The 17,008-nt window shown below is 41.4% G+C and overlaps 1 protein-coding gene across 1 annotated transcript in view; it reads left to right on the top strand.

The window, feature by feature from the left end:
* The first annotated feature begins 5,671 nt into the window (after positions 1-5,671).
* Positions 5,672-17,008, top strand: part of OSBPL10 (oxysterol binding protein like 10) — a 110,421-nt gene continuing 99,084 nt past the window's right edge. The window contains exon 1 of the mRNA XM_082295745.1: positions 5,672-5,989. Within this exon, the coding sequence (XP_082151871.1) occupies positions 5,694-5,989 (296 nt within the window). The 5' untranslated portion in view covers positions 5,672-5,693. The remainder of the gene's footprint in view (positions 5,990-17,008) is intronic.

Below are 17,008 nucleotides of genomic sequence, written 5' to 3'. Positions count from 1 at the left end.
TGACAAATTCCACTGGAACCACTCAGCTCTCCAAAAAAGGGGGATAAAAGAGAGCTTGAGCACTGGTTTGAGATACGAGTGACACTGAGTAAACTCACTTTGGTCTTGAATCTGAATTTGACCTTTAGTGGGCTAGTATATTTTTCAAATCCCTAAATGTTTAACCACAGAGCTAGAAAAACGGGCAGTAAAAATGCCTGCAGACTGTTAAGGTTTGGTATATCGACATTTATCTGTAATTCCACATCAAACCAAAAAGGGTTTCTGTTATCCAGCTGGTTATGCTGGATAATCACAGTGTTTTCTTCTGGCCTCAGTGTATGAATGAATTTATTTTAAAGAACTGTATTTGTGACTGCCCATAAATACTGTTCAAAGGTGAGCTGGCATGGAATAAAGCTATTCTCACTAGCTAAAATACACAATATATAGTGTAAGTGATATTTGTGCTCACTTAGCTTTTTATGCTCACTTAGTTTCTTTTATGTACTGGCTTCCTATTTGTTTCCCGCTGCAGTTCAAAGGGTTGATTCTAGCCATGCAGAAAATACCTTTCATCATGGTTGTCATACACATCACTTCCCCATGCACATTTAATGACATCCAATGCAAATATATACACAATGTGCATAATATGAACTACCATTTTATCCAGCTACCAATCCCAAAGTTTGTATTCCAGAGGATCAGCCATTTTGATCAAGTTTTGTTTCAACTGGTCTAACCTGCAAATTACAGAGCAGTGCACTGTAGCTGAGTAAACAAGCTATGAGAGTCTAGCTGTGACAGCAGAAGCCTCAGCCCACATGCAATGCCTTGTGGTTGAGTATATCAACCTGCAGGCAAGTGTCTGTCTCCTGGGCTCAATTGTTTCTGGCAGTAAAGGTAGTTTGGTTACTCTTTCCCATATGCCGTGTCTCTCTCGGCTGTTTCCCTGTCACCAGCTTTGAGTTAAGTGAGGTTTAGACAGGTGGTTATGCTGGTGGATGAGAAGCTTTTGACAACAGGATGAAGTGTGGCATAGCAGCATGTTTGGCATACACTGCAGGCTTACAGGCACCATGGAGGGGGGATAAGATGGATACTGGCTCAACAAAGCTAATGCTAAAGTTGGCAGACTGCAAAGTTAGTGGCTGTTTCTCCACGTTCTTGAACTCCTCAGGTCAGAAGCCTGCTACTCATGGGTGATGTGCTGGTTAATTCTAAGTAAAACAATTATATAAGAGAGAATATTACAATTCTTGTACTGTGTTATTTAAAAGGCCAGATTAGAGAGTCACTGCTTCTTTTATACCTTTGAGTCCAGGAACCTATGACACTGAATCTAAAGGAGGACTGGAGAAGAAGCTGCTGTGCACTGTTCCACCTGTTCCATTCACTCTCTTCCAGCTGCAGGGGACAATTGGGAAGCCTTAGGGACAGTAGGCTTGGTGCAGGTCTTACCATGGCATGAGATGAACTTTAGGAATAATGTCCATTCCGGTGCTGACACCTATAGACAGTGGGGAAAGTAGTGCATAAAGTGGTATGCTTTTGCCCTAAGTATTGCCTACAGTTTAGTGACTGGTGGACTAAGTCTCCAAAGCTCATGCGAAATGAAGCAGTGTCTCAGAAGGACTCTGCAGAGCAAGAAGGCAGAGATGGAAAAACTGAGCAAATCTTGGGGCATTTCCATGGAATATATTCAATACTTGAATGTGGGCTGGGCAGAAATAGTTTCTGTAAATTTCTCCATATGATTATGATGGTGAGAAGTTGTGTGGAAATCTGGTGGTGGAAGGAGATAAAAAGAAATTGGAAAGTAATTTGAGAAAACTGTTTACGAGCAGAGTGTTAAAAAGGTAGAGAAACCCAAAGCAACACGACCAGAAAACATGAATTAGCAAATGGATTATGAGCTGACCTTGTTCTAGAAGCTAAAACTGCGTAGTTTAGCAAAGGACAGAGAAAGGTCTCTGTTTCTGGATAAGAGCAAAGAGTGCTGAATTTTTCCTACCAGATGTTTTGCTTTCTAAAAGGTGGGATAAATAATGAGTTATTTTGATTCTTTTGGATTCTTAATAAAATAAGTAAAATTTTGGTTTGGTCAGAGAGTGAAAATAACATTCTAAAGGAGGACTGTAACATAGCAGCTGTGTTACCTTGGAAACAGTGTGAGCCTTTATCAGGCAGGTTGCATTAATAAATAGCTAATTAAGAGTACTTGCAACAAAGCATACATCATGTGGTATTGCATCACACTAAGTGTGTATTACCCTGAACTCTAGCTCTACTGGGACAAACCACTAGCTAGTAAAATAAATACAGGTTCAGTCATTTCAAAGAGCATTAATAACTTAAAACAAACGAGGTCAGGAGCTCTCTCATATCAAGATTGCTATGAAAGGTTGTCCAGCTCTGCCAGGTTGCAATATTGTACAAACTAGGAAAAGAAACAGGATGAGAAGAATAACATGTTCTTTTGCTTCAATAAAATATAGAAGTTGCATTTGTGACAATGCCTTACTCAAAGCCACCATTGGTTGACCAAGAAGAAGGAATCCTTAGTATATGAAAAGCTATACCATAGGTTAAACCAAAGGTCTTTCTAGTCCAGCACTTTATTCCTTTCACAAGTAGGTGTTTAGAGAAAGACTAAGAACAGGGCAGGGATTAGTTAATCAATAAAGTAAAAACAGTCTTTGAGGATCAGAAGTTTAGAGGCTTTCTGAACTTCAAATACACCCAAAAATACTTTGGTCAACCTTGTTTAAAGGTTCTTCAAGAACAACTGGCTTTTTAATCCTTCTAGATGTTTAGCATCTGAAACCATCTCCATAAAAATGAGTTTTATGAGTGTAAATCATGTGAAAAAATAGTTTCTTGGGCTTGTTTTAAACCAGTTACCCTATAGATCTTGTTTCATGAGAAACAGTAAAGAATGACTCCTGTTAACCTGAATATCATTTTATACACTCGTGGTTTCTTTTTCAACTGAAAACCCTGCTCAGAGAACTCTCTCTTCATATAAAAGCTGGGATTTACACTTTTCTCTTTCTACTCTGTCCTTTTTGAAGGAATATTATAAATGCAGGGTTCTATAGATACTGGCTGTACTATGGATTTATATAGCAGCAAGCTGTTATTTCTGTTTTTCCTAATGAGCTTATCACAGCTGTTTTGTTTGATTACCCTTGAAAACTGACTGAGATGGAGTTTTCAGAGGACTATTTAAAATGTCTCCAGGATCTCCTGCCCGAGAGGCTATAGCTAATTTATAGATCATCATACCTGCATAGTAAGAGCTATTTTCTCCCCATGTGCTTTACTTTGGTTTTTAGCAAGATTAAATTTCAGGTGCCATTTTATTAGTGATTTAGTCACTACTGTGAGATCCTTCTGCTCTTTTTTCACATTTGATTCTAGTTTTAACTACAGGCAAATGAAGAGATTCTGATTTAAGAAGATACTAAACAACACAGAACCCAACTCACAGTGGTTTCTCTCTATTTGAGAAGTGACCATTTATTCCTGTGTTTCGTTTCCCATCTACTAACTAGGTTATAACATACCACAGGGCTTCTTATGTTACCACATCACAGCAATCCTTCCAGCAGCAATGAAGCATGTTTTATGACTTGGCAAAACTCTCCTAGGGCATAACATACTTACAGCCTGCTACCCCTTTTATTTCAGAAACTTCCTGATGAGTGCACCATTGTTACTTGACTTTTATTGTACAGAAAGATATGGAGAGGCTTCTCTATTCTTGTGTAAGGTGGCAGAATTATCTTCCAGTGAATTCTGTGGAAGGCAGAAAATACTAGATTCATTACCTATAATGTAAACATACATGTAATGTCTTGAAGTGGCTCATGTGGTGACACTGTTCATTAAAGCATATCGTTCCCCAATTTCGGCCTGTCATTGTAACATTATGAAGACAAATGAAGGGGCCACATCCTTATCTCCACCAAGCAGGATTTGAGCTTCCTGAAGGAGCATTCCTTGCTCATTCCCATGTTTCCTGAAAACATGGGGAAAAAAAAATCAGAAGTAGAGTTGAGCCTAAGAATGAGGATTTTCAGGTTATGTGGTAATGGAGTTTCTTGCCATAATAAACAAAAATTGGGGAATTTTACACAAACATCTCAAGCACCAGACTTAAAATAGTTACTCTAAAATGCTTGTTTTTAAAAATGACAAAGTTCTTAATCTTTGTCTGTACTGCAAGAGTTGTGCATTATATGTCCCACCAATGAAATATCAAAATTCAAGTTTCCAGACTGCAGTGCCTTAGTATTTAACTACAACATGAGAAGTTCAACACCCAAAATTCGGGATCAGGTTGCCCAACATTTCAGCTACCCAACCACAACACATATGGTCAGATTTTCTAGAGAGAAAACTGGGAGAATCTAAGTTAGGATTCCTCCTCTCTGTGCTGATTTATATGGGAGATGTACATACCTAAATGTGTGTGGATTTGGATAGTTTGAGTAGCTTCTGAGGTGCAGAATGGAGGGAAGACATGATACTCAGTACACTCAAAAAATCTCTACTACAAAGGACTGTTGAAAACTTTCCACAGGGTTAAAGCACAAGAAGTAAGACTCAGTTTATACTTTTCAAAGACTCTCCGAGTCCCCTCCACATTTCAGGTCTACAATTATAAAATGACAAGAATAGTTACATCTCTGGTATACTGGGAAGATACACACGGTAACATAACTGAGGCACTTGTCTAAGGCAGCAAGGGTGGCAACAGAACTGATTCGTGGATCTGGGCTGACTGTACAGGATCTGCTTAGCTTGTTATGGTGGTCTTGAGGTTACATCCTTTGCTTTCAGGAGATGTGGGCTTATAATGGTATCTTTTTGAAAAGTCTGGATGAATGACATGACTGATGTGGTATGTTGATACACATCCTGCTGTGGGTTGAGCAAGAATATTGTGTTCCTGACTGCAGGGCACACCACCTACCTCATGAGTGCGGCTACAGCTGTGCTGCTGGCGTACTGTACCACGGACGGTCACCTCCTCGGTGTCACGCTCGGTGGTGACGGGGCACAGCTTGTGCGAGCCTCAGCCACACGCTTTGTGGCGCGGGCAGCCCGCTGTCCGCCGGTGTCCCAGCGCACATCCCGCCGCTGCCCGGTTGAGTGCGTGTCATGTGGCGGGCGCGTCACGGGAGGCGCGGTGCGGCCGCCGGAGGCGGTCTCGGTGTGCGCTCTGCCCCGGCCACACGCGTGGGTCTGCACGCCCGCCCCACACCCGGGCACCGTGTCCTTTGGGGTCACTCCCCGTGTCGCACGGCGTGTGCGTGTGTGTGCCGGCCGCGGGCATCATGCAGTCCGTGTGCGTGCTGTGCCTCTCCCCGTTCGCCCTGTGCCTCCGCGTGTGTCTGTGCGGCCCCCGCCCCTGCGCGGCCCCTGCCGCCGCCGCAGCAGCGCCCTGCCCCTGGCTCGGGCGGGCGGGGCGCCCGGGGGGGCGGCGGGCGGGACCCCGCGGAGCCGCGGGGCGCCGACCGCCGCCCTACTCCCCGCAACGCCTGGCGAGGAGGAGGCGGCGCGGCGGTTCCCTCGCCCGGCGCGGCCCGGCCCCTTCTCCCCCGGGCGCCGCCCCTCTCCGCGCCGCCTGTGAGTCAGGGCTTTGCCGGGCACGGGCGGTAGCCGCGGCCGGAGCGGGCGGGCAGCCTCCGCCGCGGGGCTCCATGGAGAAAGCGGCGGCGGGCGAAGGCGGCGGCAGCAACAGCAGCAGCCGCAGCAGCAGCCGCCCCACGTCGGCGGGCTCGTCCCCCTCGTCCTCCTCCGCCAGCCGCGGGCTCCCGGGCCGGGCGGCGGCCGCGGGCAGGCTGGATGGAGGCGGGGGCGGTGGCAGCAGCCCCGGCTCGGCGGCGGCCAGCCCGGGGGGCGCGCAGGCGCCCGGAGGCGGCGGCAGGCGGCGGGAGCCGGTGCTGGAAGGGACGCTCAGCAAATACACCAACCTCCTGCAGGGCTGGCAGAGCAGGTAAAGCGCCGGGCCGGCCCCGGGCGGCGCTGCGGGGCCGCGTCCTCGACCCCGGCCGCCCCCAAGATGGTGCCCGGGCAACCGGTGCTGCCGCCTGACCCGACCTCAGCCCTCCCGGCCGCCGCGTCCCGAGGCCGGGCTCCATTCCTCTCTACGCCCGCTCTCCTCCCTTTTGTTTGACTTGTTTATTTTCCCGGCCGAGTTTGGCATAAGGGCGGGCGGGGAGGTGGTCCGGCGCAGGGTCGGAGCGGTGTCCCCCGGCGCGGCCGCCGCAGGTGCGGGCGGGGGGAAGGCTGAGGCTGCACATGCTGCTTGTCCCTGCCTGACAGGGTTCCGTTTTTAAGCTCGTTTTTCTATCACGTTAGTCTCCGTCTGTGAAGTTAGCTTGGATAACTAAAGAAGGAAAAACTGAAAGCTTCCCAAAATAAATGGGGGAAAATGCCATGCTTGTGATTGTTACTATTATTTTTTTCGTTATGGGGTGGGACAGCGGAAACAGTTACCTTTGTGTTCAATAAAATAACTTAGGTTGCTGTATCCTACCTGTTTGACAAGTCCTAATTTATGCTGATACGGTGACAGGCCCAGGTCCTGCAATTTGTTGGGCGTGGACAGGCTGACGTGCATCTGTGGAAGTTCCTAGGACGGTCCGGTTTTGGTCAAGTTGTAGTGCAACATTTTTACAGATTTGGAGCCCGACTGTGGAGTTAATAGTGCTGTATTGGGTATCTGTTGAAAGCAAGAGAGAAAATTTCGTATTAGTGTTTTGCTTGTTGTTACTCCACTTTGTTTTCATAGTGGATGGATGAAGATGTGTGTCCAAAACTCAACTTTCAAATATAAGGCATCACTGTGGTGATTTTAAAGAGAAGAAAATGCTATAGAGAGAACAAGTACAGGACTAGTTACAAAGCTCTTCACAGACCTTTAAAAAAACCAAACAGAACGATCAAAACCTGGTGTTACTTATGTTAGGTGATCCCAAGCAGTAAGAATGCGGGAATGGCTGAGATCTTGATGTTCTGACCGTAAATGTAAAATATTTATAAGTGACAGAGTTGCATAAATGCCAGTGATGCTCTAATGCTGACTCGTGTGTGGCTAAATCAGTGCTAGGACTACTGTAGCAGTACTTCCTGAAGAATTTCAGGAGCTGGTCTAATTGCATACATTGGAGGCTATGCGTAGGTGTACCAGCTGTAAATTACAGTGAAAAAGTTGGGTGTGAACTGGAGACACACTGATTTCTATTAAGCTTGACTGCTTCAGCATAGACATAGAGAAGGCCCTTTACTGTCATTTGGTTACCGTAGTTCTGTTCTAGATGCACATTAGACTTTTATCTATTTGTCGGTGTATTTAGTCCTCCTGTAGTTTTGTTTAAAAAACACACACATTTTGATACCTAAAATGTAGAACTGAAATCCATGACAAAAAATTAAAAGCCTCTCTTCTCCCCTTTTTTTTCCCCCTGACACCTCTATCTCGTTTTGTAGAGACAGTAGCTCCTTTTCTGCATGTGATTTTAAGGGTTGTTATCTGAAATTATGAAATAGGGGTGATTGCTTATAAATCTTTGGGTCTAAAGCTGCCTGCTTTTTGCATTTGGAAACAGATTAAATCTTTGGTAAGGCTAGCAGCTGGAAATGGTGTGTATAGTCTGTGCATATCCAAAAAATTTTACCTGAAAACATTATGGAAAAAAGACAAATGTCACTTAAACAGTTCTACCACAGCACTTGGAAATTAATGTTGGTTTGCTTTTAGCAGTCTTTTTAAATGCTGCTTTATTGTGCTTTGTCAATTGCCAATTTTATTTTCTGTAAGTCTGGCATTTTGAGCAAGTGGTTTATGGTGACACAGAGCTTTTAGGATAAGTAACTTTTTTAGTTTGCTCACTTACTCCGTTCTGTTGATGTGTGCAGCTGTGGTTTGGGATGCGGAATCTGATACAAGTTCTAAACAGATCAGCTGAAACTTGAGGCTTACAGAAGTTGGTTTTATTATATAATGTTCAATAAATGAGTAGTGTGATCCATGGGTTTGAGCATGGTTCTCCGTTTGGCCTTCTGGATATTTGTTATGGAATGTGTTTACTGTGCATTGGAGCTCATTCTGTACCAGTCTCTAAGTGACTTCGTAGCTGGCACCTGCAGCGTATTTGTTAGCAGACAAATTAGTTTTGGATTTACTTCATTTGAAAAAACACAAGATTGTTTAACTGCATGATCAATACAACCAGATGGCACGAATATAAATAAAACGGAAAAATAAAGCAAAAACTGACACAGTTCACTTATCATGGATTTGGAATGTTCTTCTTTAAAGCTCCTTATCTATTAGCCTAAATAATTTAAATGTATTTAATGTAGCTCTTGCCGTGTGATATTGGAGTTGAAAGGCTTTCCTAGGTTATCCAACACTTAGCGTGCAAAGCAGCCCGTACAAGTCTGAAGCAATTACTGTAATTTGAATTATAATAAAGTAGTGTCACTTCTGAATAAATGTTTCTTTAGCAGGCATATGCAAGATAGTCTGATTTTGGACGAGGCAACTGAATATGATTACTGAAGCATTATGCTTCATTTATAAGCATTAATGGAAGTAATTGAAGGCCTCAAAATCGGTCAATCTGGATAGCTGCATTACTTTTTATTTTGAGAATTCCCAAGGGTTTGTTGTTTCTTAATAATGAAATCTCTTTTTTCTGCTCTAGCAGATCAGGAACAACTTGATCTGGAAATGAGTGAGGTGATTCCTCACCTTTATGACAAGCAGAAGGAAACTGTGTTTTCCTGTTTGGTTGTTTTGAAGCAGTTTGTTGTGCGATAAAGGTGTGAAGGGGCCCAGGCATTTGGAGCGTCTCCACTTAAGTCTGTAACTTTCTGTGGATTTATTCAGGTATGGATGCAGAGAGCAGAGCTTAATCTGAAACAGACTCTTTGGCATAAGAATGCTTGTGTCTGGTCTGAGACGTCAGGGCATCTGGCTGTCTTTACTATGAAACTACAAGTAATTGTGTTCTCAATTGAAGTACTGTTACAAATAATTTCTATTGGGATTTACTTGTTACGTGTGTATTGGAGGATAGAGCTTGTATTTTAAGCAGCAGTTTTGTGGATTTGATGGACAAATATGTCTCTGTGGTGTCATCTCATGTCACGCAAGACTTATTTGTTCATTAATCAATTTGAAATTATTGAAATACTTATTGCCTGTGACGTTACTATCCTGTCTTTTGACTAGATTGGCAAAATGTTGTAAAAAATCCTAAAACCCCCATTTGCCCAAGGTAGTGGGAAATTCACGGTGTCTGCATTCCCCTCTCCGCTTTTTCCCTGAAAATATGTAGTACTTACACTTGTAGGGTTTTATCCTGCAAGCATGTATAAAGTCTTGGATCATCTGCATTTGAATTGGGACTTAAATTTGGGTTTGTAATAACAAGAAATGGAGCCCTAGCTGATGGATGTTGTTGCTTTTCTGAGCTGGCCCGCTCTGTGTAAATTGTTCTCTAGCCCAGGTGTTTTCTAAAGCATTATTTTGGACTACTCCTGTTTCCTCTCTCAGCTGGGAAACATACTGTGTTACCAGCCTGCATGAATCATGCCTGACTTCTTGTCAGGCACCACCAGACTTCTTTTGGGGATTAGCTGCATTCCCTGTAGGTCAACAAAAAGTGTGCTTTGGGGCAGTCTGGGGATTTTTTGCACTCAGGATCTTTATCAGGCTCTCCAGTGCTGTGGTGTAATCTCTTTCCTTGTGTAGTTGCACAGAACAGTTGCAGTCTGACTCCTGCCACAACAGAAAGACTCTTTCTTATTACCAGTGTCCCAAGCAGCAGATAGGATACTGCCAGAAGAGCAATCAGATTTTAGTGCCACTTTAGGGGCTGATTTCACTGGCTCCCAGAGCTTTTGCTGCTCTGACTGCAGCTATTTTGGGAGGGTTTTCTCCGTATGCTGACAAAATATGTCAACACTGTATTGTGCTGTAGCACAAAAATCTGTGTGTAACTTTTTTATTATTTTTTAAAAAATTTATATATATATTTTTGTGAAACAGATTATGACCTCATAGAAGAATTGACAGTTATCTTCAAATACAGTAATTACCTCCCTCTCTGTTTTACTGAGTTAGCTAACTAGTCTTTCACAGAATTTTGTGATTGACACATCTGCTTGTGGATTTTTGGGGTAGTTAGCACCTCTAGTATTTGCCAGTTCTTCAGTGGTACCAGTCAAGTTGTTCGAGCAATGAATTGGGACATTTTCCAGTATAAAATACTAGTAGATGGTTACTGAACAAACTATATGACTGTTGTTGTTATGTACACCTATATAGCTGCAGAGAGGGAAGTCTGTCCTAGAGAAGTTAAATTTAAAGAAGCTTTGTTTTTAATATAAGAATAAACCACACTGTCAGGATTCTACCAGTAGACAGTGTCTGAGAAGGAGAAAATGGCCATGCACTTAATGTTTGCAAAGTTTGTTGAAATGGGAGTTTTTTGTGTTCGTACTGGAGTTAGATTAACACCAGCTCCTCCACTGCGTATTTTTTCATCTTAGTGTGATTCTGTGGCATGTCTATCCAGGGATTTGTGTAGTGTTGTAATACCCTCCAGGATTTATTTGCAGAGTCTGTGAATGGGGAGACTCCTTTTTTAGAAACTGGAGATGCAATATATTCTGTTTCTTCTATTGTTGGACATCTCCTACTTGAATTTTGGAACCTTGCTTATAATTTGTTAGGAATTGTGGAAACCTTAAAATTTCAAGGCATTTTTATAATATGGTGCTAACATTCTATTAAAGATTTTACTTGCAAAATAGATTTTACTGGAGACTGTTGGCCTTTCACTTGTGGGCTCTCTTTATAGTAAGAGGCAATGTGAAAAGGAAGAAATCTACTTAAACCCACCTTATTTTAGTTCTTTGGAGCAAATGATGTTTCCTGTGCTAAACACTTCGTAGCTGCATATTTTACATTACTGAAATCAAGGTGTATGTAATTAGTCTTAGATAAACTTGGAATTTAAAATGCCAGAAAGTCAGTTATTAGTAAATTCTGTTTTGGATTAAGGCACTAATCTGTTTTCTTAATCCTGAAATCTGTGTAGCAAAAATAATCACATTGAAATGTAAGCTTTCTTTTTTCTTCCTCTCCTTCCTTCACTTTCTGTTGTTGAAACTTCTCTCCCTTAACTGTCATGAATGCTCACTTAAAAAAACAAACGAAAGTAAAAAGAAATAAATCAATCTTTTAAAATGTATATCTAGTTTCTTTATAGGAAAATTTAAGTTAAGGTGTACTTTCTCTTTGTTTAGTTAGTGGCTGATTAAACCTAACTGGTTTAATGACAGACTGGTTGATTAGTTTGAATAGCTTTTGCTGTTGCCTCTAAACCAGCTCTGTTGAGAGAATGGAGGTATTTCAAACAGCAATGTCAGATAAAGAATTTTAACAAGGTAAGAGAGAGGCTGAGAAATCCATCATTCTCTGCCCTTCAGTGATGCTTGCAGGCTACATTTGGAAGAAGACAACTTTGAACCTCAGGCTGAAATTAAAAAAGATGGTCTTTCAGTTAAGGAATTGGTTTGCACTGTGGGGTGTGGATTCTGGTTGGAGAACTGCCAATGGACATTTCTCTTGTCCCCAGGCAGGTAACCCAAGCTCTTTGTTCCTCAGCTGCTTGTGTCACATGGTGTCAGGGCTGCTTATGCGTATGCAGAGGATAAATTCATACAATGGATAATAACCTAATGCAGAAGATGCTTGATGATAATGCAGGAAAAATCTGTTTGAAACAGATGAGACTTGGGCATTTTCACTCAGGCAGTATATTTGGGATTTGCAGGTGCTCTTCAGAGCTGAGCAGCAGTCTTGTACCAGAGGGGATGAAGTGACAGTCAAAATAGAGTGTGGTCTTCCTTTTACCCAGATGTCACACTTAGCTCTCAGGCAGTGCAAAGAAGTGGCACTTGGCACTAGCATGGAAACAGGCACTTGCCCTGATCTGGGTTTTGTTATTACTGGCTCATTTTGCTGCTAGCTTTTTGAATGGTGATTTCTGTGCTTAGCAAGGCAATGATAAATGTGGTTAGAGGGAGCACACATGCACTTGCTGGCTCATTTATAAAGCCCCACCAGTTTATGAATATGGATTTTGTTCATGTAGGAGAAGTGACAGTAGGTTGTTAAACTAAGTAATGTGCCTGGAGTAATTTTGTGAGTGTATAAGTATTCAAAAATTTTCCTCAGTCATTATATTTAAAACCAATTGTTCAGTAAGAATCTGTTTGGGCTTTAGCTTCTCCTAATACTATAACTTTGTTCTTTATGATGTATTTAAAAGGCTGAACCTCCTAAGTGAAAAGGTTGCTAAAAATTACCATAACTATGGCTTTTTAATGTAAAACTACATTTGTTAAATATGTATTATAATGAATGATGAAACAGAAAGCAGTGAATTTGGTTCATTGAGAAATGCAGAATTTGTTTTCCTATAATAAACTAATGTAACTTTATTTTCAGGTATCTTGGCATTGTGCTTTAGATCTTGGAGGCTTTCATGGATGTCTTCCTGAGATGTTTGATTACTTTTTGGGACATAATCCAGAGAGACAAAGTTTGCTTAGTATTTATCTGTTGCATATAGAAATGTTGCCGTAAATGCTGTCTAAATGCACTTCACTTTCCAAGATGGCATTTAATTAGTAGATAATTTAAAACTGAAGGATGGAGATTCTTAACTACTCAGTTGTATAGCACAAGCCGTGCTTCTGTTCTCTCTAGCCTTGTGTTTCTCTTCGGATATTGATCTGAGAATTTATCTTCTGGTGATAGAGGATTCTTCACCATAGCCATGGGAACAGTTTGCCCAGAGTTAATCACTACTTAAAAAACTGCCTATTGTACTTAGTGTGCCTTAAGAGTCTTTGTCTCTTCACTGAATCTCATTATGCTGGACTGAAGACACCTCTTATCACATTTGAGCTCTATGTTCATTCTTTTTGGGCAGGCCAGGTGGTTATCTTTTGTCTGTATTTGGAGACCAACGGAATTTTCTTGCTGCAAGTCAGCTCTCCCAGTAACTTTAATAATTTATCATAGTCCTGATCGTTATTCAGTGTTCCAGAGTTTTTATTTACACGGGACACCAGCACTGCGTACGCTTTCAATTGTAGTTGCACTTTGAATCAAATACAAGGATAATGTGTTTGGTTTGCTCCAACTCAGTATTTATTCCCTGCTTAAAAAGTTGAAAGACCACTATCTTTTTAGGTCTCTGTTGGTTATTTTTTAAAAATTAGGTTGTTAGATTTGCCTCATAAGTTTAATTGTTAGTTTCCACACCCACACTCTTGTTATTTCCTATTTACTAAAGCTGCAACATTCCTGGTGCTTGTTATGCCATTTTCTCTTGGTATCTGGTATACTTCTTGATCCAGGAACATATGGTATAGTACTACCCAAGTGAGTGCCAGAAGTGTCAAAATGAAGGGTAGCACTTCACTAACCTTTTTTTGTCTGGGAAGGTGTTGGAAAGGATTTCTGTGCTAGCTGTCAATCTGAAGACTGCTCTCTCCACAGTTAGCATGTTTTTGCATATCCCCCCATGATCTTTCTTGGGCTTTCTCATGGTGCGTGCAGGCCCTGTTTTTTGAGGGCAGCTAATTATTTGTTTAGGAAGACAAGAATTTTAAAATATAGTTGAGGAAAGTTATTATTAGTTGGAAGAATTATTTGACCAAAATAATCAGTAGGTTTTCCTTACCCTGAATTTTTGTGAGTCAGTTCTTTTCCAGGTGAATCCTCTATCTTGTAATTATGACCATTTTGTCACTAGATATATAATTTTGTTTTGACAGTATTGGAAAGCATGATGTTGGCTGATGATAGCCTATTTTCGTATCATCAGCAATCTTTATGGAAATTTTTCCTTCCATGTAGGTCATTGCTAAGCACTCCAAAGTCAAGTACCGATTGCCAAAAAACCTTATTAGAAATACATTCACTCAAATAACCTCATTTAGTTATATTTTGAGGCTAGCTCCATCTTTTAACTGTTTTTCAGTGTATTTAATGTGTAATTTTCTGTGGTTTGGGTGCTTCCCCATTGTTTTTGATGAAAAGGAGCTGGATGCACCAACTATTGATGAGCCTTAACCTTTTTTTGTCATTCACTATATGCTTGGTGTAACCTCACAATTTTGTTGGTGGTATCTTTTTGTTAAAATGGCAGTTTGAAATTTGGAGTATGAATCTTCAAAATAAAAGGCAGGAATACGCTGATGTGTCGTACTAATTGCTGTATGCTCGGTGCTTATTTAGGACCCTCCTGCAGGCTAATGTGGTTGCTTTTGGGTAGGAGCATTGGCAGGTGCCCTAAGAGGTACTTAACTGAAAAGATCTTAGGCTATCAGTTGGATGGTTCTAAATTGAAATCCCAAAATTGCTATTTTTACTGTGTTTTGAGTAAGTTACTACGACAAGTTCATGTATCAAGTACATATTTTTCAGTGACCGAGGAAATGGCTTTTTTCAACTGCACAGCCTTTCAGGGGTTATTTGTCTCAGTGTTAAAAGCTGTGCCTTATATAGTATGCATTTAGTCAGGTTTACAAGATTTTTTGTAAAATAAGTTGATGTTTATTTGATTTGCTTGAGAATGGACTTGGAGCACATTTAAGAGTAGTGGTGAGACAAGAAGTACATAAATGTGAGTTGGGGCTGTGTGTTGATAAAGCTTCGGTGTTTACCTTACAGAATTGTGAACCACACTCCACTTACAGCTGCGTTGGTTGGTACACCTTTCACTGAGGTAGGGCACGCACACTGCAGTCGGGGTAGTGTGTTTAACCTCAGCAGGAGGGGGGTGTGTGTGTTTTTCCAGCTTTGGAATATGGAGAAAACCTTTCTAGTAAAAGGAGACTTGTTTAAACAAATGCAGGCAAGACCAGGCATTCTGCTATTTGTTTGTTTGAATTTATGAAATGAAAAGAGGAGGGAGGAAGAGAGGAAATGGCCAGTTTCCTGTCTGTTGCCATTATTTGGAGTTGTGTCAAGTTTCTGTGTAGTGCTTTTATCATGCTGGTAGGAGGAAAATAATGAACTTAATCGTGAAGAAGATACCAAAGTGTAGACAAATAAACTCTCTCCCAGCCCAAACCTGCACAGTGGAGGAGCAAAACATTTGGTGGTGTTGGTTGGTTTGGTTTTTGGGGTTTTTATTTTGGTTGTTTTTTGCTGGAAGGTTTGCCTTCCACACCATAAAGTGTAGTGTGTTTTGTCTCTCTTTTCTTCTCCTCTCTGCTTTTCTCCTGTTTTATCTTACCTGCTTAGTGAGCTTTGTTTTATGATCGTTGTGTTCATGTATCAAACTTAATCCTATTTTTATTATCCAAGTACAAGGAAAGGGTAATTTGGCAATAAAACAAGGGAGGAAAGAAAAGAGAATGGCTGTAGAGTTTTAGAAAAGGAGTTAAAGCCTCTGGGGGATGGACTGATGGAGGCAAAGCACATGTAGTGACAGGACAAGAGAGAATAGTTTTCACACAGGGAGAGAGTAGGTTTAGATTAGATGTTGGGAAGAAATCCTTTACTGTGAGAGTGACGAGGCACTGGCACAGGTGCCCAGAGAAGTTGTGGATGCCCCATCCCTGGAGGTGCTCAAGGCCAAGTTGGATGGAGGTTTGAACAACCTGGTCTACTGAAAGGTTTCCCCCCTATGCCAGGGGGTTGGAACTGGATGATCTTTAAGGTCCCTTCCAACCCAAGCCATTCTATGATTCTGTGAAAGGGAAGAAATAGGGATGAGACAGAAGTAGATGCTCAACTGAAGACAGCACAATGCTGCTAGACCTTTACTTCTTAAAAAAAAAAAAAATCTGGAAATTGTATAACATGAGTTGAGAATGAAGTCTTGGAAAGCCAAGTGAGAATTTGCTCTTGTTTATAAATTTTAATACTGCCATTAAGATTGGCACACAAGAAGTAGTGAGGAAAGTAGTACTTTTTAAATTGCAGAATGCGTAGTGAGGATTTTTCTGGTTGTGCTTTCTTCCCTTTGCCACCTTCTGTAGCAGAGCTAATTTCAGGCAAGTAGAGGACTGATGTAAATAGCAGCCAGAGGAAGCTACTGACAGTGTCCACCTGGATGTATATTAACGTGCCAGGCTTACCTTTGCCCTTTTAAACACAGTATTTTTTATGTGGGAATTCAAGCATCTGCGATGGTGAACCTGTTTTCTTGTTGAAGTTTATAAGTATTGTTTCTTCATTTTTGATTAAAACAGTGATGATCTGGATTTTTGTAGAACAGTATTTCTATATAGAAAAATATATATGTGTGCAAAGCAGCAACCTAATGTGTAAAGGTCTTGAGAAGTAATGGTTGCTCACAAATCTAAATACTCTTTCTTCAGAAGGATCAAAGCTAATGCTCTACTTATCCCACAATATATTGATGAAACCACCCTCCAGTGGATTCTGTGGACTCTGTACATACGTTTCTAAGAGACAGTGCTGACAAGATACTTGGTAAAGGTAGCTTCATATCAGCTGTCAGGATAAAGACCAAACATAGAAACTTAAACTTCTTTTTTCAGTCAATGAATTGATAGTCCTAAGAGTAAAGGCAAGGGAAACACTATTGGATTGTAAAGTATTGGCACAGAAAGCCGAAAAGTTCCAACTATCCCAAGATGATATAAGAAAGGTCTGGTTTCTGCAAAGCTTTGTTTGAACAAGCTGGGTGCAGAAGAGCTGGAAGGAAACCAGCATGCTGATCTTGTTATCAAGATTCTTACTTTGTGTATCATATTTTCTTCCGTATGATGTGTAAAGAAAATAGTACATTGGATATGTTCGTTCTTCCCAACCGGGAAACTTTTTAGACTGTGGATAAACAGAAAAATTTTAAATGCTAGGAAGAACAAACAGAAGGGAAGACATAAAATTGAGAACTTCAAAAATTCCCAAAGTAAGGCCTTAACTTGCCTTTTGCTTCTTTTTTCT

Source organism: Coloeus monedula, assembly GCF_965178545.1.
Source record: "Coloeus monedula genome assembly, chromosome: 1".
NCBI classification, from domain to species: domain Eukaryota; kingdom Metazoa; phylum Chordata; class Aves; order Passeriformes; family Corvidae; genus Coloeus; species Coloeus monedula.
This window is presented reverse-complemented; position numbering and strand designations above follow the sequence as displayed.